At 39.4% G+C, this 26,973-nt stretch overlaps 2 protein-coding genes across 3 annotated transcripts in view; one reads left to right on the top strand and one right to left on the bottom strand.

Moving 5' to 3' along the window:
• Window positions 1–26,973, bottom strand: part of LOC120737654 (frizzled-8-like) — a 57,209-nt gene that overhangs the window by 14,719 nt on the left and 15,517 nt on the right. Inside the window, exon 4 of one of the 2 annotated variants that reach the window (XR_005696796.1) lies at window positions 7,143–7,825. The exons of the other annotated variant lie outside the window; for it this stretch is intronic. The gene's annotated coding sequence lies outside the window, so the exon portion shown is untranslated. Of the gene's footprint in view, window positions 1–7,142; window positions 7,826–26,973 lie in introns of those variants that run through there. 2 annotated transcript variants of the gene reach the window in all.
• Window positions 433–22,710, top strand: LOC120737655 (cyclin-Y-like). Its single transcript, XM_040038489.1, has 11 exons — window positions 433–1,360; window positions 14,183–14,257; window positions 17,470–17,487; window positions 17,770–17,804; window positions 17,943–18,037; window positions 18,128–18,163; window positions 19,032–19,089; window positions 19,445–19,564; window positions 19,993–20,159; window positions 20,546–20,708; window positions 21,458–22,710. The coding sequence occupies exons 1-11, from the start codon at window positions 1,207–1,209 to the stop codon at window positions 21,572–21,574; spliced, it is 1,038 nt and encodes a 345-aa protein (XP_039894423.1). The 5' UTR covers window positions 433–1,206; the 3' UTR covers window positions 21,575–22,710.

Here is a 26,973-nt window from a genome sequence, read left to right as displayed (position 1 = left end):
TTGCAAAAAAAAATCACGGTTTTAGTAACGCAGTAACGCAGCGTTCCTACGGGAAAGTAATGGTAATCTAATTACCGTTTTTGCAATAGTAATCCCTTACTTTACTCGTTACTTGAAAAAAGTAATCGGATTACAATAACGCGTTACTGCCCATCTCTGGTCATGAGTGTGTCTTATTGTGCTTTGACTGTTGACAATCTTAAGATTTGTTTGTATTATATAGTCCTGCATTGCCAGGAGTTGGCCAGCAGATGACCCTATTTCAACACTACCACCCACGCTCCTCACTCCCAGCCACCCACACACGATTTTTTTTTAAAATGTAATTGTTTTAATTGTTCGCTTGTGCTTATTCAAAATAGCCCGATGCCTCACAGAGCTGGGAAAACACGAACTTCAAAGGTTTTAACGACAAAACAGTTTATGAGTGTAATGATTATAAAATGCTTGTTTTCATCTGATCATTGAACTTGGCCTCATTTAACCTGGTCTACAATAACAAAGATTTAGCATTATTCTGTCACAATAAGACAATTTCTCTTTAAAATTAACACATAGGCACAAACCATCGTGTAACACCTCATTTACACAGCATTTCTGTAAAAACCTGCAAATTTCTATTTGCTTCTTAAAGATGGATCCATCTATTTAATGGTGGATTAATAAATTAAAGACAGACGCAGATAAATGGACCTTTCGACATTAGGGATTAAATACCATCATTAATTAACAATAATAAATCATTAAATCAGCTCTCTCGCCCCTTAGCCTCTCTCTTTGCTGTCTCATTTGTATCCACCCACTTGAACCGGAACCTTTTCTCGGGATTTACACCCTCCCCGTCGCTGTATCGCGCTGACAGCCAGCCTCAACACCGATCCACACATCACCGTGCGCCCGTCGTCGCTCACATCATCAGCGGTGCTGCACGGGATACTCCAGGGTTGTACTATTCCTGTGGTAGCGGTGGTAGGTCGGCCCGTTATTTACTCTGGCTTCTAGAGAAGTGTCATCTTTATCTCCCGTGACAGCCTCACCGTGGACACCAAAGACTGACAGCATCTGTGGGCGCTACGATGGATGCTTCAAGTGCGCTCTCGTGATCTACGCTCACCGGCTCTGTGGGGTCGTTTCAGCTTCCGTTTCAAACGGAAAGGATAGATTATATGCACAGCTCCTGCCTGTACGCGCAGTGAACGGGTAAAGATGGGGAGCACGACCTCTTGCTGCGTGTCTGGGAGCCCCAAGCTCCGCAGAAATGCCCACTCGAGGCTGGAGTCGTACCACCAGGAGTCGGATATGAGTAGGGAGGAGACGGGATGCAACCTGCAGCACATCAGCGACAGGGAGAACGTTGACGGTAAAAACAAAACAAACAAACAAAAAACCCTTTAAGGTGCCAACGTTGCATTTTGCGCCATGACGATAAAAGATAAAAGTTTATGGCTGGTATAAATTTTTGGAATTAAACAAACAGCCTAATTGAAGCTAATTACACGTATGTATAAATGAAATGCAGCTAATAATAACATGGAGTGAAACATTCAAATGTACCAGTTAGGTGCAGTAAACTAATGAAAATAAGTTATAATGAAAATGTTTTATTATTCCTGTGGGAAAGTTTTGAGCCTTTTCTATTCTGGTGACTCTGCTTAGTCTAAAGGACCCTCAAAACAACATAATAAAAACACGTCACACCCATTTTCAAATCTTGAAAAATTAATCTGTAGCTTTCACATATCCACCTCTGCTCGCACTACTCATGTGTCAAAAAATACTGAGTTGACTGCAGAGACATGTCAACCTTCAGTACAGCCGGGCACATGCATGGATCTGTGTGCATTCTCATTCTCATGTGGCACTGCAGAGATATGGAGCTGCAGAGAACATCCTGTCCGTGAGGGCAGGCGTCTTTGTGCCGGTCTTTGTTTTGCAAGCATGGTACGCAGCCCCCTCCACTGACACATGCTAATATGCATTACAATTGACCCATTCACGCTGGAAAGTGGCTACTAAATGGGCTGCCTATTTCCATCCAACAGCAAACCATTTCATATAAATGGTTTTTCTCAAAAACTGTACAAAATCACCCCCCCTGTACAAACTATGTCCCTGGCAAGATTATTTGAAACTGTTTGATTAATCATTGTTTTATTGAAACTGCTAGACACTGTATTACAAGACACTGTCTGTCAGATAAGTTGTAACCTTTTCACTCTGGCTTAGGAAGATTCTCATAACATCAACCACTATAGATTCAAATATGGAGTCTAACAAAGCATAGCCACACGGGGACAAGGGCTGCTAACTTATCTGGTGCACAAATTAAGCTGTATTTAATCCTGTATCTGCTCTGTAGTTTTCACCTGATTTTCTTTGGGTCACGTAAAGAGGTCAAATTTCCATGTTTACAGATGCATTTGACCTATTTTTTCCCCCTTTAGTCACTTTTAATTTATTTGACCAGTTCTGAATCCTCTTCCACATTAACTGCATTCATGTTATACAGGATACAGCCTCATTATCTGTGCTTTTTAAAAGAAGTCCTACATTCATAGTAGGTGCTCATACTTGCTGGAGAGCCCTGACACATCTGATAGCATCATCTTTCCTCTTTGCCATGTTTACAGTTCTGTGCTGATAAAGGATCTTCGCCCAGGAACACTTTGTACGGGTTATCATGTGAGGCGGGAAAAGAGGAAATTATTCTCACCTGCCGATCTAATCTTGTTTTAGATGTGTTGATTTCTTTTGCCAAATCTTTGCATAACTGCAAAGCTCAAGAAGAGCAGAAAACAACCCGAAAGAGGAAACATCTCAGCAGCACATTAGAAGAACCGTGTCTGTTGTCTAAAATCTGAGTGCACATGAATTAAAAACATTTGGAGCCATATTCGCTTACATATTTTGCTATAGGAAGCCTATTGACCTTCATTATTCACACTGAGTCAGCATGGTGAGAGACCTGCCTTTTATTGATCAGCGATGTCACTTCCTCTTGTAAAGATTCAGCTTATGTTCTGCATGGTATTTGTGGAGACTACTGACTTGAGTGCTTTGCATTACAGCAGGGTAATGTTGATAATATATCTTCAGTATCTGTGACAAGGCGGCTTTAAGATCACTGAAAACATTGCATAGAGAAGTGGAAATCTTCCCCCCCCAATACGTTTTGGACCATTGCTTTAATCGGATGCATAATTGTCTGAGCATGGAGCCAGATGCTCTTTCTAACAGAGAAAGAAAAGAGCCATGATGAAGATTCAGAGTCGACTGTCATTTCTGGTGAGGATAAAGATTACTCGCGCTGAGAGGCCGTCTGTCTCAGCGGTGCGGTGATTGAAACCGGAGCGTGTCTAATGTGTTCGGACTGTTATGAATTCACAGACAGATTAGTGGGCTTCATTAGAATCTGCAACATCAGAAAAAAAGAAAGAAGTCTTCGTCCCTTCCCAAAAAAGAGGCAGCTGTGAGCCTGTGTCAGAGCAGATACAAGAAGCCTCAAGGGACAGTTGATTGCCAAGAATTAACGCCTCAATTTAGAGCACGACATGCTGCTTTCAAATCATCGCGTGCCTCGTAGTGAATGGGCTGACTTTGCAGTATTAAATGGGAGTACATGTAGGGAGGTCAGGGTCAGTTATCGTTTTAATTTTTAATTAAAACAGAAAAATTGTTATCACCATTTTCCCAGAGCTCATCGTAACATCGTAAGATTGCGTTGTCTTTGTCGAAGCAGCAGATTTTCTTTGGTGTTTAATTTAATGTTGGATCTGACGGATCATTTGGCCATGAACTAACTACTATCCCTTGATTCTTGATACATCTGAATGAAGCTCGAAATGCTCTGATGTTGTTGGAGAAATGTGCTTTTTTTTTCCAGTTGTTGTTTCTCTCAGCTGACTTACAAACAACCAGCAATGCTGTCATCCATGCTTGTGGCTTTTTTCCTGTGACTTTAGCAGGCTGATAGAATGTCTCAATTTTTAAAGCCCTTGACCGATTATTCTTCCTACTGAGCAAAAAATTAGTTGTGCTTGAATTCAAAGTTCACAGAAATGAGAAAATGTTGTTTTGGTGCACAGAGGTTATCTGAGGATGTGCAGTGGTTTTCATCAGAGGCTTTCAAGCTGCTTAGAAGGGAATTAGAAGTTTTGTTTATGCAAACTGTTAGAGATAGATAAGAAAAGATCACCATGTTCCCCTGCATAGTAATCTTATCAGAGAAGATTTTTAGTAACAGTAAATAAAATTAATTTATTGAAATAATCTCACAGAGGAGATTACGTGTAATGTTTCTATCTTGAGTTTGTTATTAGGGTAGGAAACCATAACTGTAATTAAATTTAAGCCCAGTTGCAATTATGGTTTCCTCTGATTATGAAAACAAGATAATCAAGAGAAAACCGTTATTATACAGTGTTTGAGCTCTTTCTCCGACAGGCTTTGGCAGGCATAGTTCAGCCTGAGTTGTTTCAAATCACTTTGGTTTCGAGGAATCTGGAGAAGAACAACTAATGCGAAAATCATGTTTGTTGAGTAATAGTTTTATCGGAATTCAGATTTTTCTTTTTTGCTCGGAGAAAATTGCGTCTGACTTCTGTGTGTAGCGATCAGGAGAAATCCTAGACAATAAGAGAACTACCGGTAGATGGATGTGAGAGAGGACCCAGAGTCTGGAAACGACGTGGTGGCGACTCAGTGATGAACAGAGGGTCTGAAGGGGAAGCGTGCTGGGATTGTTGAAGCTGGATGAGGGGCTCAGTGGTCACCAAATGAGAACAAACAGCCTATAGTGCAGGAAGACATATATAATCACAGAACTGGAAGGTCTTCTAAATTATCTCCAAAGTATTAAAAAATGTCCAAAAAAGTATTTGAAGTAGAGATGTATGATTGTGCTTGGTCTATTAACTGAATAAAGTCCTCACGTAATTCTTTCCCCATGACATGAACTAGGTGAGTTGGCGTGAAACGACCAGATGCCCTTCTTGGAAATTCAGTTTGATTAAAATATCTTGATAGCTTGACTGATGTTTTTCCAGTGCCTCAACCTTAAACAGTTGTGTCTGAGTCAGTGTGGGCTATTATGTCACTTGGGGGATTTTAGTGTTAGAGTCCTGAAGTGACCTCCCAGCATGCTCTGTTTATAACGACAGATAAACGCTTCACTACATAACACCATCATTTCACTAACCTGGGATCTTGAATGCTGTTGTAAACTAAGCCGGTAGCTAGTTTCACAAAAGACAGCAAAGGAGAATTTCAGTTGTTGCTATTTTGACATGCAAGGATGCATTTATTTTGGTGCAGTTCTCCTTACACTGGTTAGGAACCTACTTTCATAACACCAGTTTTAAAGATGAGCTTGTCACATGACACTGATTATTGCTGCTTTTAATCTTATTCACGCTGAACTGGCCCAGTGCTCCTTCACATTTGTACTTTTTTAGCTGTTGTGATCTCACGAGGGATAAAGCTGGCTTAAAGCCTGAAATAGAAGCTAAAATGTTGAGAAACTGACATGTGGTTTGTGCTGTGAAAACATTCTGCATATATAGCGAGACACCAGTCCTGGAGGGAAAAGATAAAGAAAGTGAGAATGAGAGACAAAGCTGTCACGTGATCTACCTTTCTTTGACAAAGCTGTCTGTGTTTCTCTATTAAAACAAGTCTTTCTGTTCCTGTAAGGTATCATACATCAACTCACATGCTTATATTTGTATGGGGGGGTGGAAGGGGGAAAAAAAAAAAAAAAAAAAAAAATATATATATATATATATATATATATATATATATATATATATATATATATATATATATATGAGTATAGATCTCGCAAAACTCTAACAATGGTGGCAGCTACTTAGTTGTAATATTACTCTTTCTGGGTCACAAAATACACTTTTAAGATATTTTGAGGCGTGAATGTAGTTGTGTAAACGTCAGATACCTGCTCGGTTTACAAGACATCACATATTTGCAAAAGAGCTCCCACGTTTTTGGAGATCTGACACCCACAGCTCGAAGCTAACGGGAGGTCGAGACCTACTACAGCCGGGAGGAACACCGCTTTCCCGGCACATCGTGCCTCGACCTCCCGGTCGGCTTCGAGCTGGCGGCCTCCGAAGAATGCGGCTAAAACTTTTGCGAGATCTCGCAATACTTTTGCGAGCGCTCGCAATACTTATTGCGAGATCTCGCAATACTTTTGCGAGCGCTCGCAATACTTTTGCGAGCGCTCGCAAAAGTCCGTCTTAATTTTTTTTTCCTCCATAATTTTTTTTTTTTTCCTCCATAATTTTTTTTTCTCCCATGTCCCCTGGGGGGCTCCGTACCTAATGCAAAAGCAAATATGCATGTTTGTTACTCAAAGGCGTTTTACATTTATATCTACATAATCTACATCTATAAAATAGCAGAACATTTGTTTCCTTGTCCACGGCTTGGCAGGTAAAGATCATGGTCGCTGTCATTTAGGTCTTAGCACTGTCAACCAAGGTTCACACAAATGGTTAATAGAATAAAAGGATGAAAAGATGACAAGAAGGGGCAAAGGTTAAATGCAGACAGACGTGGCTCTGCGACTTGACTTTGTGCAGGGCCATACAACCCTAACTGAAATAAAGCCTCCTTTTGTTTGGGTTGTGTGCACTTGTGAAGTAATAATATGCTTAATCTTTTGATTTTGGCACTAGAGAGGTGAGTAGGAAACACTGAAAATCTAAAACCAAAAGCTTATCCTTTTACCAATTTACCTCCTCAGTTTTCTCTAAACCTCTATTTATTACTCGTAATCAACAGACACACAGTTTGTCTTTGTCTTCCAGCCTTTTTCTCTTCTTTTATTCTGCCATACATTTTAATCATCTCATAAAGAAGAAGACAGATGAGATGATATACTCAAACTGGTTTCTTGAACACGACAATGCGTTCACTGTGCTCAGATGTCCTCCACTGTTACCGGAGTTTAATCCAATATAGAGCCTTTAGGATGCGGTGGAACAGGAGATTCCCATCATGGATATGCAGCCAATCTGCAGCAACAGTATGACAGCTGCATCATGTCATGGACCAAAAATCAGTTTAAAATGCTTCCAGCAACTTTTTGAATCTATGACACAAAGAAATAGCTCCGAAGGCAAACTCCAGCCTAGTACTATCAAAGTGTACCTAATAAAGTGTTGGGTGAGTGTATACTTGCACTGATGTCTAGAATGGAGCAACTGTGGAGAAAGATGACTGATCAAGTGGTTAGTTAGTGTGGGAAGGGTCCAGGGCAACAACAACAACAAGATAAATAAACTGGACTCAGGAAAATGAATACACCCACATCTTTAATTAAGTGTCTCATTATTACCACACACCAACTGAGATCCTTAAAAAAACAAATCAGCTGCTCCTCATGTGCTCACAGCAGCCTAAACAAACAGCACATTTTGCCCTGTGAAGCTTTCTCATAAGAGGAAGAGGACTTATTTGTTTTATTGATGTAGACATGGGTGTGCCATCAGTAAACGAAACTTAGCCAGGAAACATTTTTAGTGCTTTTAGCAGCCAGTTCTGCTATAAAGCACATGCAATGCAAAAAGGTGTATAAATAGATATAAATTTACCAAATGGAAATTACGTTTGAAAAGTTGAGTTATAATTTTTATCTGAATGTCATTTTTTCTTCTTCTTTTGCTTTGGGAAATGTCATCTGACTTCTGTGTGTAGAAATCAGGATTAATTCTTGACAATAAGAGGACTCGATGGACGTCAGAGAGAACCCAGGATCTGGAAACAACGTGGTGACGACTCTGACAAACAGTGCTGTAAAACACTGCAATGCAAAAAAAGTAGATAAAGAGATGAAAACAAATGAGAGTTTTCAGATGTTTTATTTCTATTTTCTCTTGAAATTGTGTAACAAAATAAAAAAAAACAGTAAGAAAAGTAACATTACAAAATATTGCTGAAGTGGCACAACATTCAATATATCCACTTCTTTCCACATCAAGAAGCATTACTATTTTTACAGCACTAGCAGTCATGCGTTTCCCCAGGGACATATGACTGGCTCAGCTCAACATGTTTGCAGAGCTGAAACGACTCAGATAAAGGAGTTAAAATATTCTAAAACAAAGAAAAAGATTACTAGGCACCCTTATTCTTCCTTTGGAGAAAAAAAAAAAGTCCATTCAGGGTCGCTTTGAAGGAGAAAGTACTTGTTTGGCTTGCTGACTAGTAATGAGAGAGCAATTTGTCTGCCACTACACATCAAGACCACCTCATCCCACTAATTATCACTTCAGAAAGGTCTGCTTGCTTTGAGCTGCTGAGGCAGAAAACTCCTAAAAGACAGTCTCATTTAAATTAATGAGGACTTAGAGGAAGCTGTCAACTCTTGACTATAAAGCTAATCAGAATCAAAAGCACTTTCAAACTGACATGTCACCTGATTTTACCTTGTGACCGATCCCCTTCAAATTCTGCCAAGTCTTCCATGACACGTTTACTTATAAAGGTTTTATCTTTCTTGCTGTAACTCATTTCCCAAACTAATACTTATAGAATTTGGTCATTATTAAAGGAGGGAATAAATAAAAGTGTTACGATGAAGCAATATGCCAATATGTTTAGGTTCAGTCTGTGATATCTTGGCCTGAATGTGCAATTGATGCTACACGAAGCTGAAAACAAGGTTAAGCTCACTGCTTCGTGCATAGCTTCTTGACGAATCTCTCGTTAACCCAGCATGTCATGAAATACAGATCGAGGTGTTTTGTACAATGAAGGTGTGATTAGCACTGGTTTTATTTATCCATTTTACTTTTGGTAAGGAGATTGCAGTGAATTTAAACACTCACCACTGGGAGTGTAATGATGCACCGTTGTCTGCGAATGAGAATCCTAAAATGATCAAGAAAAGTTCAAAATTTAATTTACTAGCTGGGCCCACATCCTTATTTTAGGATTGCCAGCGTTTTAAAGGTGAATGGCTTAATCAAGAATTGAGCTGCGGTTTGGGGAAAGCCTCGATGTGCTAACGAGAAGTGAAGAAGTGAAAGAATTGAAAAAAAGGGGAGCAAGGGTGTGACATGAAAACAAGAACGAAGAGCTTGTAGAACTGGGGGTCATATAGATAAGGTAAGATAAGACCCAGAAGGGGCGTGTTTGGAGGTGTGGTCCCAATCCTGAAAGTCAGATAATTTATCTCCAATAAATCTTACTTTATGACTTTTGTCCATAGTAGTCCCTATAGCATAACTGATGTGATTGTGTGTGTATATGTTTGTGTGTGTGCTTATGTTTAAGCTTATCAGTGCTTTCCCAGGGAGCCCCCCCTTTCTCTCCTGGGAATATGAAGCCATGTGTGTGTGCAAGTCCTGTTTGTTTAACTTGGTCTGATACCACTCAAAGCCAGTGGTCAGTGTGTGTGCGTTCAAATAGTGGATGGGGTTTTGGAAAAAAACCTCTAAAACAAAACCAAAAAAATGAAAAAAGGACCAAAAAAAAAAAAGAAAACTAACATAGAAAAGAATAAACTGCTCACACACTGCAGAACTCTTAATTTTTTTTAAAATTTAATGCATGTGCTGGTGTTGGACATTTTAAGAGTGCCGTCTCTTCACCACGCAATGACAAGGCCTGATAAAGATGGTCAGCGCCATCATAGATCACATTAATTGGCTGAGTAGGTTTAAAACATGTCTATTCAGGTGTATCAAAGATTATACTGTTAGATATTGTCTCAGGCATTATATGTATATCTTTTCTGGATTTGTCGAGATGTAATTCTTCACGTACTTGTTCTTATAAGTTTCCTTTTTGTTTTTCTAGTTAGTCTCACGACTCACGCAAAGACAATATGTATTACTTGCAGATGATTCATTTATTAACTATTTTTCCAATGTAATACGTGGTTCTGTTTGAATATTATTATCACTGGTCGCGGTCATATGACCTATCACAGTTTATTCAACATGGCGCCGCTCTGTGTTTCATTATCTGATGAAGAGCAGTAGGAAACTTCATACCCTACTTGATGCAGAGTTTGGCAGTGTGCGAAATGTTAACTGTTTCCTGAGATGCTGGTACTCAGAAATCCCTTACTCTGCTGTTTGAAATGTGGGTAAGGTCCTTCAGAAAGCGATTTCACCTCAGCATTTATTTATTATTAAACACATTCATGGACAGTACATGAATTTAGACAACGCTGCTAAGAGGAAAAAACTGAATACACATGACTGAACAGTGACCAGAATTACTCTCTGCATGGGAGCGAGTGAGTTTTCATGCTACCACAGACTCCAACAATAACAGTGGCATCACATTCATAACAGTGAACTTTAGATCCTGCTCAGGCAGGCTCTAAAGTTAACAGAGGCAAAGCTGCTCTTAGTGTAGACATGGTCATAAGATAATAAGTCATGGGTGAAGCTTAAATACAGATAAGAAGTAAAGTAAAATAAGTCAAAATGAATGTGTGAAGTAACTTTCAAGATAAACATCAGAATGTGCTTCACAAGAAGAACTCAATTTATTATTTAAAACTGAAAGTCGTCCAATAAGATTTCAATTAATTAAAAAAAAACAAACAGCCAATCTTAACTTGTCTGAACATTTATTAAATTCGTTTTTATATGGAAGGACCTATAAGTTTCAGTTTATGAGCAGTAACCCTAAACAGTAACCCTTAGCATCTAGATTCAGTGGTAAAACGAACATTATTAAAGACATAAAAAATAAATATTTACCTTGAATGGATGAAAAGGACCAGAAGATTTTTGTTTTGCCTGCGCTTTTGGCTATTAGATAGAAAGTTGTTGGACTTAAAGAGCAGAATTGGAGAAATTATTAGCATTAATGTGTCCTTAAAACAAAACAGCAGTACATTGTTGCTGAGGCTGCCACATTCAATACTCCGAATATAACACGTACTTCTACAAAAATTGATGCATTAATACTTTTTGCAATAAATTTTCCTCCATAAGGTTTAAAAAGTAGCAAAACAGACACAGTGTTGGAAACAGTGTAGTGCAGTAGTGGACTGGCCTGTTAAAAGCATGGTGCCTGTTTTTAATTCATTATGTAAGAGTAGTGAGACAGACAGGTAAGTTTGCCAGCTGATAGGTTAGCTGAGCTCCTCCTGTTTCGGTGTGCCAAAGCAGACCACAACTCTCTGTTAAGTTTACTTGAGGTGGTGAATATCATGTGTCAACACATGACACCAGCTACTGTACACCCCGGGAAATCCAGCAGGTTGGCCTAGAGGGACCTAGAGGTCCTGTGAGATTGATTCAGAAGTGCTTCTGCTAGTCAAAAAACACTTCAAGGACCTTGTGAGACCAACAATGTTTAATGTTACATCATCTTTGAACCACAGAAACAACTAGAAAAGTGAAAGCGGTTGTCTCTCTGTGTCAGCCCTGTGTAAGGCTGGACACCAGTCTGCCTCTCACCCTACAGCAGCTGGGATAGGCTCCAGCCTCCCATCGACCCTGAATTGGAAAAGCAGAAGAAGATGGATGGATAGATTTTCTTTGCTATATTTTATAGTCCTGCTGACTAATGTGGCCTTGCCCCAGGCCTACTGGTTTCCTGGAAAGATTCTTGACTGTGGCTCCACCATTGTTCTCTATGCAGTAAAAAGCAGAGTTAGCTGTGTGTGACTGGAAGACTCAAACTGACGCATGCATCATATATTTGACACAGCAGTGGTACATTTGAGAAATCACGCCACCGTGATACAAAGGTGTGTGTGTGTGCATGTGTGTGTGTGTGTGTGTGTGTGTGGGGGGGGGGGGGGTTCCTAATAGTAATAAATTGCAATAAATAAATTGCTAAGTCTGATCTTTATAGAAATGGCAGTATGACTTTGACATACTGGGAACAGGTCAAAGTCTGTGATCACAAATGCAGCAAAGTGATCAAAAAGTCAAACTACAGCTCTCATGCATCATGGCCTGACTAAAATATATTGTGAAAGGACTGCTACTTAATGCTTTCCTACTCTTTCTTACTACAAGCCTCATCCACCCACTCTCAAATACACAAACACGCTTTTCTTTCCTTTTTTATATGTTTTAATGTGTTTTTTTGTCCCGTGTCTGTTTTCACTGGGATAAAGTTTATATATATATATATTTTTGCACCCTTGTGCTTTCTTGGCATGCTTTCTTTTAAGTTTCAGACAAATTGAAAACCAGTTAAGCTACCATTTAAACTGCTCCTGACTACTGTTACATAAGGTGCTAACTTGACACAAATCTAATCCAAGCTGGGTCCATTCACCCTGGTGGATTTCAGAGGCTTTTGGCGAGACCAAATCACATGTGCAGCTGTATATTGTAAGAAAGCAGCAGGGGAAACAGCAGCACAGCCCGAACTAATTAGGAGATGCCTAATTTGATTAATATTATTCTGGAATACATGAATAAAATGAATCGTTGATTAGCCTAACCTTTCGGCATCAACCAGTTCATCTGTTAATGCTGTTTTTTTTGGCCTAAGACTAGAGTTCATTTGAACTTCAGTTGTTACTTTATGGACAGAAAAAGCTTAAACTAAGCAGACTTATATAACAGGCTTCTAGTAAATCCTACCTGCACCTTAGCTATTTTTACTTTTTATTTTATTGCACACAACAGGAGGTGTTTGTCAAAGTCTTTGCTGTTTTGCAGAACTGCTGTAATAAGTGAACGTTGTTTCTCCCTGTACAAAACTATTCAAGCAATTTAATTTGTTACTGTAATTGTTATGCAGTGTCACAGCTGTTTTGTTCTCATTTTAATTTACCAGCAGTCATTCGTAGTCCAGCAGTTGCTGTGGCTGGGACAGATGATCAACCATGTGTCCCTCTTGCTGTCTGCATTATAATCAAATAGTCTGGATTTCAATCTGGGGCTTTTCCTGCCGTATTGTAGGAGACTGCATGCCGGGAATGTTTAAAAGCTGACATCACCAAAAACAGGCTCGTAAAATGTTTCTAATTTGTTGCACGACACTACAGGATTTGTAGTGACGAGTTAAGTGAATAATAGCAGATGCTGTACCTGTATCATTTTTGGTGTTGCTTATTCAATTTTGTCATCTGACTTCAATTACTCTCAATTATTTATGCACATGATTGATACGCACGTGATTTCGAATGCCGGGATTTGTTTTTAGATGTGCTGGGTGTGGAAATGATCGCTCGCTGAAGAGAGAAAGCTTCTCACTCATAACAACTGTGCTCTCTGTTGTCAGAGTAGCTGATGTTATCGGCAACGAACAAGGCATGAAAGGATTTTTTGGCATCTGTTCTGAGTCCTTCTGCTGTATAATATGCGTGCACAAATGCCTCGCTGGCCCATGCCTTTAGGCCATGATGCAATCCAGATTAGCTCTGGATGGGAATGATTCATGCCCGGATTTATTAGAGTAGAGGAACAAAAAACAAAACAAAAACCGCACACAGACTTACAAGAGTAACGCCTGTGATTTAAATCAGACTAAACTAGTCATCCTTTATGAGCGAGTCTTCTTATTTGCTGGTTTCTCTGCCACTATAAAAAAGGAGCCCGACCAGAGGTGTGTTATAGTGATGACTGCTTGTCGGCCAATGGTGCACGGCTGATTGCCAGAATTTTGGCAAGGAGGTGAAACGTGGACAGAGGGAGAAAATATTACAATTCATTTAAAAATGCTACATGAGCTTGGAGGAGCGAGTGCTCTCTGAGCAGCCTTTTAGTTTAATTTCATTTGCAGTATTAGGCATCAGTAGGAATCTATAGTCCTATAACATGTAAGTATTTGCATGCTAATATATTGATAATAATATCAGTTTATACACCAAAGTTGGTTAAACTTGGTAATGTAGTGGATCACACATTTGACTAACAAGCAAAAGATCCCTCCTGGGAGGAGACACACATCCTTTTGGGGTTTGCCTCATGAAGGGCGTCCTGCATAGAAATCTACAACGTGAAACATGCAGGGCTACCTGCTGTGGGACCCCATTGTGAATCCGCTAAAAGTAGTAGCCTTGGTTTAGCATTTGTGCAAATTAAACACAACATATGTCTGGAGCATGTGTGAATGCTGCACCGAAAAACATTGTGTTTTTTCTACTGTCGTGGTTTGTTTGTTTGTTTTTTTGGCTCATCTTTGATATTTCAGGAAGGCCTACATATTCTTTGCTCTTTGTTTTTGACAGAGTTGAATATGGAGTACAATCCATCAGACCATCCACGGGCGAGCACAATATTCCTCAGCAAATCACAGAATGACGGTGAGTGGCTTGGTTTTATAGAATTTCACATAACAGGAAATTTGTCTGTTTATTAGGGTTTTTCGGTTCTGGTAATTAAATAATTTAATCACATTTGATACTCACTTGAGAAAGAAATATAGAGAAGGTCAGAAAGAGTTGCATTGTGTCTTTTTATAGATCTAGAGGAAGCATATGATAGGATGCCAAGAGACAATCTGTGGTACTGCATGAAGAAGTCAGGCAGCAAGACAGTGGTGAGGTGTATGATAGCAATGACAGATGGGTTCAAGGTGGGCGTGGGATTCAATTAGGAATTGGCTGCGAGTCCCTTTTTGTCTCAATTGTTATGGACAGGTTGACAGATGAGGGTTAGTCGGGAGTCTCCGTGGACTATGATGTTCACAGACAACATTGTGATCTTTAGTGAGAGTCAGGATCAAGCGGAAGAGAGCCTGGAGAGGTGGAGGTATGCAGCGGAGAGAAGAGGTTTGAAAGTCAGTTGTTATTGAAGGTAGATGTGTTCAAATACCTGGGGTCAAACATCCAAAGCAACAGAAAGTGCACAAGAGAGGTGAAGAAGAGTCTGCAGGGAGGGTGGAGCGGGTGGAGATGAGTTTCAGAGGTGATTTATGACAGAAAGACAGCAACAAAAGTGACAGGAAAGAAATACAAGGTGGAAGTGAGACCTACGATGTATGGTTTGGAGATGACAGCAAGAAGACAGGAGGTGGAGCTGAACATATTATGATTTCCAAGGACGATGAATGTGGAGATGCCAGACAAAAAAGAGACGAGGAAGGCCACAGAGAACATTCATAGATGTACTGAAGGAGGACATGTAGAGGGTTTGTGTGACAAGGAGCAATGTTAGGACAATGTGAGACAGAGACAGAAGATCTGCTGTGATGATCCATAAAGGGAGGAGCTGAAAGACACGTAACAGGTTTCCAGTGTTTAGTTCTGATGTAATTATATACAACAAGACAAAAACCCAACATTTAGAAAGCACAGTTTGCAAAAAACATACAGATAGTGTTGTATAGTTCAGAACACAGTTTTGGCTTTATTGACGTTAGCCTGACACGCTGCACTTCCTGTTATGAGCACTGCAAGTTGCTCAAATGCAGTCACAATAAAGAGGGTGTGGGAAAAAGTCTGGACACCGTGCACACAGCAGCTCAAATGTTTGCAGCCAGCTGAATTTGTGCTGTTGCATTAAGACTGAGACTTTTAGCTTCCTGTTGGGGAAAGCTTGCACATATAGAGAGAAAGTGTTACTAAGATCCATTAACGTCCCAGCATGAGATTGTTGTTGTTGCTGGAATTTCAGAAACAACTAAAGATGCTTGCTTTTTATTGTTTTTTAATATTTTATATTGGATTGAATTTCTTTTTGTACGAAGTGTATGAACTTGTTCATGTAGAGAACTTCCAAGTGACATTTGATTAATGTTCCTCCTCCAAACAAAGAAGGAATAAAATGATGTGAGATGTGTGAGTTTTTTAAAAATATAATCATTGCTTAATATCTGCAACATTTAGAAACAAACTCCATCTTTTTTGTGGCTTTAAACAAAAAAAAAAAAATGGTGCTTTTATAGCTTTCTTTTCTGAAGTCAAAGAATCCCCTAAAGACATCAGTGTTAAATAAATTATACTTGCTGATATTGTTCATGTAGTCACAGAGTGATGTAAGCCTTTGTGCCTCTGAGCTGTTTTATTATCCAGAAATGCTCCAAATATAAAAGCAGTGTTTGCAATTTGTTTTTAACTCTGTCTGCTTTTGGTCTTTTCATATTATCTCTTGTACTAAAAATACGATGCAACACTAGCTCTATCCTTTAACACAGGACTGAGCACAAGTCTCAACCAACACCTCATTTCTTAATATTTAGTTAGAAAAATGCAAAAAACATGCAGCATTTTACTGAAACGTGCAAATTCACATTGAAATACAGGATGTAAGACAAAAACAGAGTTTGTGCTATTCAGTGTGCTTGAAAGCCAATGTTTGAATATTTGACCACCTTTATTCTTCAGCACAGCCTAAAATCGCTTTAAGTGGTGTTAAGTGGAACCCAAGTTCCCTGAAGGATATTACAAAAGGCATCTTTGGATATTGGCTGCCTTTTGTTATGTTTGTTGTCCATTTGTCATTGCCCCTTTTCCTCTTTTTTGGGAATGACCTTGTTGGCATGGGCGTAACTTTGTGCTGAACATTGGGGGGGTCAAGATCTCTGTCTAAATAAATAAATCTGGGTAAATTCCCAGATGATTAAACATGAAACTATTTTGCTGGTAATACCTGAAATGAGTAAAGAAAATCAACAGCCTATTTATGCAAGATGGGGTTACATTGGTTGGGTCTGATTATTGGGGGGGGTCATAACCCCCCTTAACCCCCCTGAAAATTACGCCCCTGCTTGTTGGTGCAACACTACAGTTTTATTACTGCGTGTTTCTTAGTTTCACCTAAAATGAGAACAAATTATGCGTTTTTGTAACAGACTGCTACTAACAATGTGCCTACAGATACAATTTAAAACTGGTTTATACAGAAAATCATCATTATACAAAGGCTGAACTAAAAATGAGCGACAACACAGCAGCCAGTGTCTAAAGACAAGAAAAAAGACCTTTAGAAGGACTGGAAAACTATTGCCTGAGGCCACTTTAAAAGAATTACACATCTGTCTCCTTGAAAGCAAAATATTAAGAAATGAGTGATGGCTCATGACTGCACAGCTCTGTGTTTTGTTTAAAATTCATAGTACTTGGCTTATGAGCATAAAAATGTTGGACAAGTTCTTCAGCTGCTTATGACAGATTGCTTTTGCAGTAGAAGTTTACTTAAAGAGTGATCTTTTTGCCTCAGGTACTTATTTTAGTACTTGAAGTGCTGACACTGTTCCCAGAGAAAAGCCAAAATGTGTGACACAAGTGAGACACAAAGCAACAATAAATGACTTTATCAGAGATTTCCTCTTTTGTAAGGATTTATTTTGACCCCTTAGATGTATCTCACGACCCTCAGGGATGCCCTCGCTGTTATCAGAACCCAAACCATATTAGAATATTTAAGCATTAACATTGTGACATTAGAAATGTTTGTTTGATGATCATTTACGAGGACGTTTTGCTTTGCCCTACAATGCATGCCATTTGTTTCTTTAAATGAATCAGTGACTCTCATGCAAAGAAATAAGGCTGTTGGTTCCTCTTTTTTTCAGAGGTAGCATACAGGACTGGTGAGTAGTGTAACTTTGTCTCCATCTAGTGGCAAAACTGCACATTTCCGCCTCTGTGTGGCAGCTCACTCTTTACTTTTACCCTTTAACACTTCCTTTAACTGTCTTTTCTCAGCAATTTATTGCAACCTTTTTTGCTAGCTGCTATTAACACTTTGCTAATAGTGTTTATTGTGTTTTACAGTGTTTTACATTTGGTGGGCTTTGTGTTTGGCTTTTTTTTTCCTTCTGGCATTTTAGGAAAAATTATAGATGTTGGATGTCTTCTATTTATTTTTACAGTGCGGGAGAAAAGAAAGAGTCTCTTCATCAATAATGTGAGTGCACAGATTTTTCTGCTATTTTTTTCTTCTTCTTTATTCTTTTTGTGCACATTACCCTTGCATGCTATAGATGACACCAAAACATGTGAATTCTAATAACAGTCTTTTGTTTGTGTGTTTGTGTATTTGTAGCACGGAACTTTGAGGCGCAAATACAGCTCCTGCTCCACCATCTTCCTGGATGACAACACAGTCAGCCAGCCCAACCTCAAATACACCATCAAATGGTTGTAACACCAGGAAGGAAACATTTGTATTTTTTTTTTTAACCTACATGCTTTTCTGATATTATTATAAACATTTCTTTCTGTCTACAGTGTAGCATTGGCAATATACTACCATATAAAAAACAGGTAAGGATTCTCATGTTACCTAAAGACTGCCAGTTAATATCTGGGCATCTGATATCAAGGACAATATATTCAGTTTATCCCAAAATCTAAATGCAGAACTGCTGCCTATTCTGGATGGTTTATTTGTGCTTCTCTTTGTCTTTTTTAAGCTTTTTATGATGAATGCACAAAATTACATCTAAAATTCAGCACAGTTTGAAGTCTGTACTTATGTTTAATCTTCTCACAGTGTCAAGGGTGTCTGGACTGTTGAAGGATTCAATGTGAGGGATGCAAGACATAAGAGTTATCAGAATAAAACAGGATGAAGAACTTCTAGAACTGAAACAAGAAGGCACGAAACACGACACTAAAGAATAACTAAGAACAAACTAATCCAGGAGGGAAAAAATAAGGACGTTGCTAAACAAAATCTGGAAACCAAAACAGAAATCTAAACTTCAAGTCCCAGAATAACACGTAAAGAATTCCAAACCCCACGTAATGACAAACGGCAGGACCTTGACGAGTGTATACTTCTGTGACAGTGATCTGTGTTTTTGGATTTAAGGAAGCTTCAAGCTGTTCAAACTCTTCTTGAAACTGTTTCAGTTGCAGTGATCTTTATCCATAACGTAGCCATAATAGTCTACTTTAAAATAGTTAATATGTATCTCTTTACCCAAAACTCCATGGCATTTACAGTTTGTGAACATCTCCGTTTTTGCTACGGTAGTAGCTCACTGTGGCTAGCACACTGAAGCGTACCCTGCCTTGCGCTCTGTGATAACTGGAATAGGCTCCAGGCTCTTTGACCCTGGATTGGATGAGTGTTTGAGAAAGTGGATGGATAGAAGAGGGGAAAAATAAATGTTTTATTCCTTTTCAGAGATGCAGACGGTGGGACGCTATTAGATATCTTTGATGAGAGGCTTCACCCTCTCTCGGTAATATAAACGATTTCATTTTTAAATCTGCTGACTATCCTGCTGCTCGTTTTGGCAAACCTGTGTCAGATGTTCTGTTGTATTTTTAATGCACCTTGGTAGACTCTGGTTCTATGTGTTAAGATTTTTTTCTCTCCCATTTTAAACCCTTTATTTTTGCTCTCACCCTCACAGTCTGTTGCTTCATTTTCACTTGCACACTTTTCTTTAATGCCTTGTTGTCTTTCTCACCCCACTCTCTGTTTTGGCTTTTCTTCCTCCTCGCAAAATTGTCATCCACCATCATCCACTTTTCTCACTTTCCCTGATGGTTGTTCTTCTTTTATCCAATCTCTGCTTCCCTTCATTTATCCAGAAATCAGAAGTTCCACCGGACTACAATCAACACGATCCGGAGCAGAAGCAGATTTACCGTTTTGTCAGGACACTGTTCAGTGCTGCTCAGCTCACTGCTGAGTGTGCAATTGTCACACTGGTGAGGCTTATTTATTTGTGTATTGCCATTAAATAATGCATTAAAAAAAAAAAAGGTATCTTCATGACACTTTGCCCCCCTAAGGTGAGATAAGATGGACCTTTCAGTTGTGCGCACACAGTTTGTGTTTAGGCCCCTGGGAAATTGCAGCCTGATATGTTCCGACAACCCAGGCATGTGTGCAAATTGTTGATGAGACTATGCATCATAACTACTGTGATGCATGTGACTATTGTGGGCTCTGAGAGATCAGTGATGAATGTAGTTTGTCATACAGGGGGAAAAAAACACCCCCAATTGTTTACCTCCCAACACTATTAGTTAGATCAAATCAGGTTCTGTTAGTAAACTGTTTTTTCCATGTTAATGATTATCTGCTGCTTTGATTTTCTATCTAGTTTTCAGTCTTTATCCATGTGATTGTGCAGGTTTATCTGGAGAGGCTCCTGACCTATGCAGAGATTGACATCTGTCCAGGAAACTGGAAGAGGATCGTTCTGGGTGCTATCCTGCTGGCTTCCAAAGTCTGGGATGATCAAGCTGTCTGGAATGTCGACTACTGTCAGATTCTCAAGGACATCACAGTAGAGGACATGTGAGTGATTAGCATTAAGGATGGGAATGGTCTTGAAATTTAGGATTTTATTCAAGGTTTAAGGTTTGAATTCGGAGTAGGTTGGGGACTGGGTCAAAATTTAAAAATAGACAGAAAAGAAAACGACAAGCAGCCCGAGAAAAACCGGAACGATGCTCATGAGATTTGGTGTGATAAGCTTCTTCATCAAGTCATAGATTTAAATCCTCAAGGTTTCAAACAAATACATAAAGGGAATGAAAGACTCAACAACACCTAACTTTGAACTTTGAAAGATGATTTGTGATTTCAAGGAGCCGTTTTTTCTTCTTGATATCAAAGAAAACATCTTTAAAAAGTCACTGGGGGAGTGCACTGACACAGAAATTGTATGATCATGCGACCAGGAACGAATTGGAGCGACAGTTTCTGGAGCTGCTGCAGTTCAACATCAACGTGCCGTCCAGCGTCTACGCCAAGTACTACTTTGACCTGCGATCTCTCTCAGAGTCGAACAACCTCAGCTTCCCCCTGGAGCCGCTCAGCAGGGAGAAAGCTCAAAAACTGGAGGTGAGACGTCACTGTTAAGGTTTCCATCCGAATTTTTTTTTTTCTTTCTTTTCTATCCATCAAATTACTACATTTTCCCCTTGATTAGTAATCGATGAAAATAAAGAAACTCAAAGCCAATAAATACAGGAGTTATAAATTGTTCCAGATTGTAACAATTTAGCTTTGCCCGATTGCCACCATTATTTCTCAGGGTTAGCAACATAGAGAAGGGAACTAAAGGGATAAGCCAAGTACTGCATTTATTAAAACTAGTTAACTAAAAAGAACCAATTATGTAGCGTGGAGAGACTTTGCTCCTGTAGAGCCTGCTGGCTGTAAGAGACTGTGCATGTTGGAGGTGTCACTGACTGATCAGGGCAACTAATTGCTGATTGGGGTTTCAATTTTATTTGTATAGCGCCAAGGTGCTTTATTTTGTAAGGTAAAGACTCCACAATAATACAGAGAAAACCCCAATAATCAGACGACCGTCTACGAGCAAAGTACTGGGCAACAGCAGGAAGGAAAAACTCCCTTTTAAGAGGCCGAGGGGAAGAAAACCAGTTTAGCAGGATAGGACAATTACCTTTACAGATCTTTCGGTGTATTGAAAATGTGTAAAGGGGCGTCAAATTGCACTATTTACTTTTAAACAAGATTTGAAAAGTTTTCTAGAAACTAAAACGTTAATGCTACAATCACATTAAAGCCCTGCACGCAGCCAAATGACAACGATATCTTAAAATTCCTTTATGCCCTTTTTGCAGGCCATCTCCAGGCTATGTGATGACAAGTACAAAGACGTGCGGAAAGCTGCCAGGAAGCGCTCGGCGAGCACGGACAATCTATGCGGGATCCGATGGGTTCCTGCAATCCTCTCTTAACCACTAATATGCTGTCATATAGTGAAGAGTGACATCATGCTACAGACGCTGCCTGAAGGAGAAAACGTGTGTTTGTGCTCAGTGGAAGTGTGTCAGTGTGAATGGACCCAGGATGCAAAGCTACATTCTGGAACAGCGAGTGTAACCTGGCACCATCCGATGGACCTGGAGTCAAGAATCGCAAACTACAGTTTAAGCGAACAAGACGTGTTTCTACTTTAACTTAATGCCTTCATAGTGCCTCGATATTTTTGTACTGTAAGAGGGAAGGGAGTTACTGGTTGCCACGTCAACCATTCAAAGACATTCGGAGACAACTCTAGTTTTGGAGTATAAAGGAAATCCAGGACAAGACATAGGTCTGAAACTTTTGAGCACATGGCATTGTCAACCTGTCTCAGTGTAAAAAGTCTCAGTTCGGCTTTCTGGTTTTGTCCAGACAAATCTCTCGGTTTTAACTAGCTTCAGAGATTCTAAATAACCTGTCTTTCAGATAACCCTGCGTATTATTTATTTATTTTCTAAGTACTTTTCAACATTTTCAACTGTGTTTGGCAATTAGTAGTGTAGCACAGGACTTTCTACTGGTTATTTATTTCTTTGATGGGAGTAAGAATAATAAAGATTTCTTCTCTGGAAATATTCAAGGTTTACAGTTCTAGTGTACCTCTTTATGCTCAGGTAGTCTGGTTGATATGTCGATTGACTGTAATGCTCCTCATTTCAGTTATTGGGAGGATAAATGAGATTAGATAATGAAATAAACACCATAGAAAGAAAGGGCTAGAATACATTTAAAGTATCCCTATAGGTGTATCAGTATAGCAAAAATCACCAGGTTTTCCTTCAGTAACATGACTCCACCAATTCAAAAGCAGGAGACAGCACGACCCTCTGCTGACATCTAGTGGTCATTTGAGGTGTTGCAGAAAAAGGCTGCCAGTCCAGGGTAGGACTGGACGAAGTTACGTGTTACCTTACGTGTTAACATTACTTCGAAAAAGTATCCTGCAACACATGTTTCAGAGAACATGTTTCCTATTATCCCAAATAATCCACATTTCTTGCAGTGAACAGTCTTTATAGACGTTATAGTCAAATTATACACAGTAATTTTTGTTACTGGCTGAATGGGGGAAAAAAAAAAAAAGAGAAAAGATAGGTGAAAAGATGGAAAGTTGTTTTGTACTGAACATTTATTTAACAAAACAATATCCATTTACTGTCAAACTCAAATGTGCTGTTGCTACTTAACAAAATGTTTTATAGTCAAGTAAAATTTAATGTCTAACTTCAAACAAAGAGAATGACATAACTGGTCTGACAAGTGCACTGACCACTGGATGCTGATCTATTGCAGATGTGAGGAGGTTACCCAACATTCCTTTGTTTATATATGTTCAGTATTACTGAATATTACTGACTGTATATATCACATTTACTGTTCATCTGGAAAATCTGGTAAAAAGCCCCGGTCTCATGAGCTTCATGCTCAGTGTATCCTACCCTGGCTACTGTCTTTATTACAGTATTAACATGTTCTTGGATGGATGCTTGAAGGACTTGCTGACATGTCTGGGTTACAGGGTTTCTGTTTTGCAACTTCTCAAACCCTGTGAAACCCAAAGTTCCTCAAATATAGGGGTAAGCCAAAAAAGAGAGCCGTTTTCCTTGTGTTTGATGAGGTCATTTTTGTAGTTACACAAGTTTTCACAGGACATGTTAGTAACATAGCACGCAACTAAATAACAATATGAACCAAAGAAAAGTGTATTAATTGTATGACTGCAACTTCACAAATATCTAATGCCTCAAATCCCACAAAGTTCTTCTCTCATACCCCAAAATATTTTTTTTTATTAGAAGCAAAGTAAACACAGGTCTTATCTACTAGTTATGTATGATTGGTAGTCTTTGATCATCAACAACGTGTCCTTGATAAAGGGTGTCTTGAATCCCTGTGTTTAATCATGACAAGCTAGTACTACTGCTTAATCTTTAAATTTCCACTCACCTTTAAAAACTTTGTTTTGTAATTTGGATTTTCTCATTTGGGCAAGATATGAATTTTTCCATGTTTCTTTTCACCTCAGTGTCTCAACGCTAAACCAGTAAAATATAGAAATATAGTGTAGTTATTTTGGAAATTAACTTTGTACAGTGTGTAAAGAGTTCAAAAACTGAAACAGGTTAAATTTAAGTTATTTATGGATGTGACTGATTTGTGTTTTTAATTAAAACAAAATATTCTCGTTTGATAAGTCGTTGTCCTTTAATTATTTTTTATGTTTTTATGGTCATGTTGTAATTATGCTTCCGGTGTTATCTAATTAGTATCAAATTAATTATTTTGTGGTGTGACTGCCTGTTTTCACTTTAGCGGATGATTAACAGATAACAAACCTGGCCATGTGTGAGTGTGACGGCCAGTTTCCAGTAAAGTTGACTTGTAGGCCTACCTAGACATCCCAACAATGCTTTGATGGCAGCACGGTAAGAATAGCTCTCTCCGCAGGTCCTGTGCTCTGCAGACAGGGGTAAGAGGCACTATCAGCGCGTTAGAGGTCAGTGTGTTTAGTGGGAAGCGCTGACGATCAGCATTGTGATTTTAGAAGCAAGTTAAAGGAGAGAGCAGCTCGGGGGACATCACCTCGAAACATCATCAGAAGTCGGACTTGCCAGTTTAAAAGAGGCGTTGAATGAGGATGATGGGGGCAAAAGAGATATTCTTCATCACTATAAATCAAAATGTGTCCTTTATTGGTAAGTCGGTGTGGCAGAATATTCAAATTAACGAGTGAAATCATTAAAACGTTTTCATGAATTATTTGTGTATAAGCGGGTGCTTTATAATGATTTATCACTCTAACACGACACAAGGATTTCCTGTGACAATTTACTGTTGCTATTATTTTTAAATTACTAACATTAATGCATTATATGCTTATTTAACTGTATTTAACTTTACTTAATAAAAATACAGCTTCTTATTAGGCATTGAAAAGATTTGATAGCACATATTCACACATATTCACCATCTCCATTACAGGCAAAACCTGGTGGATACTGATGTTGGTTTTCCGTCTGCTTGTCCTCCTCCTGGCCGGCTTCACGCTCTTTAGTGACGAACAGGACAGATTTAACTGTAACACCATGCAGCCAGGCTGCTCTAACGTGTGCTTTGATCTATTTGCTCCCGTCTCTGTCCTCCGTCTCTGGCTCTTCCACCTTACTCTTCTCGGTCTTCCCCATTTGATGTTTGCCACCTACATCATGCACAAAGTTTTGTCATGTCCCTATTTTGGAGGTTTCTACTGGGGCAGGAGTCGAGGAGGCTCGCCTTGCAGCGAGAATTCAGAATCCTCGAGAGAGTCGTCCTCGCATAAAGCCCTGCTTCATGACCTCCCACTCGGGAGGTCATGCGTGGGAGCGCCACGCTTCTACGGCGCTTACTTCATAGTTATAATTCTACGAATTCTTCTAGAAGCTATTTTTAGCGCAGCCCAGTTCTTTCTCTTTGGTTTGTCGATTCCTAAGAGTTTCCTCTGTTATGAGGCTCCCTGCACATCTGGAGTTGAATGCTACATATCCAGACCAACAGAAAAGAACTTCATGCTCAACTTCATGCTCTGCGTTGCGTTTTTATCAGTCCTGTTAAGTTTGGTTGATTTGGTGAACTCTGTGAAAGCAATGCTGAGGTGGAGGAGGAAGAGGGAGATGCTGATGGAGGAGATAAGTAATAGAGAGCAAAACAGCATGTTTAGAGTGGCAACTGTGACAGAAGACACTGATATTCTTTTAACCAGACGATCCAGCCCAAGTGGAAGCTCAAAGGTGAATGGCCTCAGAGATGAAAAACCTGCTGATGGAGTTGTGCCAAATAGTGGACTTTTTCAAACGAAGGCGAGTGTTGGGACCACGGTTAGAACTAGTGCAGCTAATGACAAGAGGCCAGAAAATACAGATGGCAAAGAGGTGATGCCTCGGTCACCAACAAGCACTTCAGTGTCATCTCACTTTGCCCCTCAGCACCACTTAAAACCTCCACTGTTCTCTCAAACAGACAAGGGATCACCAACGAACCCCAGAGCAACAACACCAATCCGGCAGTGTCGTAACGACGGCTCTCAAGACAAGAGAGCATGGGTCTAATTGGCTGACCGTGGCTGTTCATTATTGGCCCTGCACACACATTTACCTCATTAACAAAACCAAATATTTTGCTAGATGTGAATAAATAAATTCTTCTTTACCAGGAAGTTCTGGGAATTATGGACTAATAAAATTTACAGTTGATAAAATACTGTAAATTCTGAAATAGGGACCTCATAGCGAGAGCCCTGCAGCTTCCTCCAGCTCTACAGAACGTTTTTATTATCTTTTAGCATGTTGTTTTGATTTGATGACCACTCCACTCTCATAAAATGTGTTTATCCTTTTAATTTTGCAGAAGAATAGAGTTACCAGCTAGTAACCTAAAGTTGTGTTTCTACTAATGAATACAGATATTGTTGGAGATTAACACCAGAGCTAAAAGGAGAAGGAAAACGGTCCTAACCATGCTGTAGTGCTTCTCTATACATGTAAACACAAATGCTAACTAACATGTACATCATGCCAACATTAAAAGAACATAATGTGTCAGAGTTTTGCTTTACATTTTCTTCAATTTCCTCCAAGTGGCTCAAAATCATTTAATGCTGCTTTAAAACACACAGTGCAGATTTTGTATTTCAGCATGTCAAATGTTACATGTTGAGCAGCTACATATTAGAAATAAATACATTTCTTTCATGACGAAAAAAAAAGCTAAATTCTAAGAATCAAAGCCATCTTGATACGACAAAATTCACTGTTAACTCTATGAAACAGTCATGGCAGGTCTGAGCATGTTTATTTTACACCCTGCGCTATTTGTGTTTCATTATGAGAAAAGGAGGCGTTCAAAATAAGTAAGGAAAAAATCCCCGACTGCTTCATCGAGGCTGACCTTAATAAAGTAGCGGTAACAGTGCTCAGCTGTTGTCTGGATTACTGTGTCTGGCAGTGCGTCTAGCAGCCACAACCAATGCACACCAACCTGACTTCTGACCTCTCATATGACCAGCTGATGACCTCGCCATGACCTGACTTAAGCTAACCCTGCTCAGGTTACATCAGACTTCAGCCTAGTCACCTCCATCAAACATGATCAGCTCAACATGCAAAGCAAACCTTTACATTTTAACGTGCAGGTCAGGGAGTGCTGCTGCTAAAAAGATGAAATAATGCCATCATGACACATTAGATCTATTCGTTGCTTTTTTCTGACAGTAAAGGCGCACAGTTTGTTTCTAATGAAGGAGAACATCAACAGAGTACAGGAGTAGTTGATGGGCACTTGATGAATGTTTTCTGTG

This window comes from Simochromis diagramma, unplaced genomic scaffold, assembly GCF_900408965.1.
Source record: "Simochromis diagramma unplaced genomic scaffold, fSimDia1.1 OVJJ01000247.1, whole genome shotgun sequence".
In the NCBI taxonomy this organism is placed as follows: Eukaryota; Metazoa; Chordata; class Actinopteri; order Cichliformes; family Cichlidae; genus Simochromis; species Simochromis diagramma.
The sequence above is the reverse complement of the archived record's forward strand: the minus strand, read 5'-3'. Positions and strand labels throughout refer to the sequence as shown.

What these genes read in the sequence shown, in the direction of transcription:
- LOC120737655 (XM_040038489.1), top strand. Translation starts at nt 1,207, where the DNA reads ATGGGGAGCACGACCTCTTGCTGCGTGTCTGGGAGCCCCAAGCTCCGC. An exon ending in TACTACCATATAAAAAACAG is followed by an intron (nt 18,164 to 19,031) that starts GTAAGGATTCTC and finishes ATTCCTTTTCAG; the next exon opens with AGATGCAGACGGTGGGACGC. An exon ending in AGTGTGCAATTGTCACACTG is followed by an intron (nt 19,565 to 19,992) that starts GTGAGGCTTATT and finishes GTGATTGTGCAG; the next exon opens with GTTTATCTGGAGAGGCTCCT.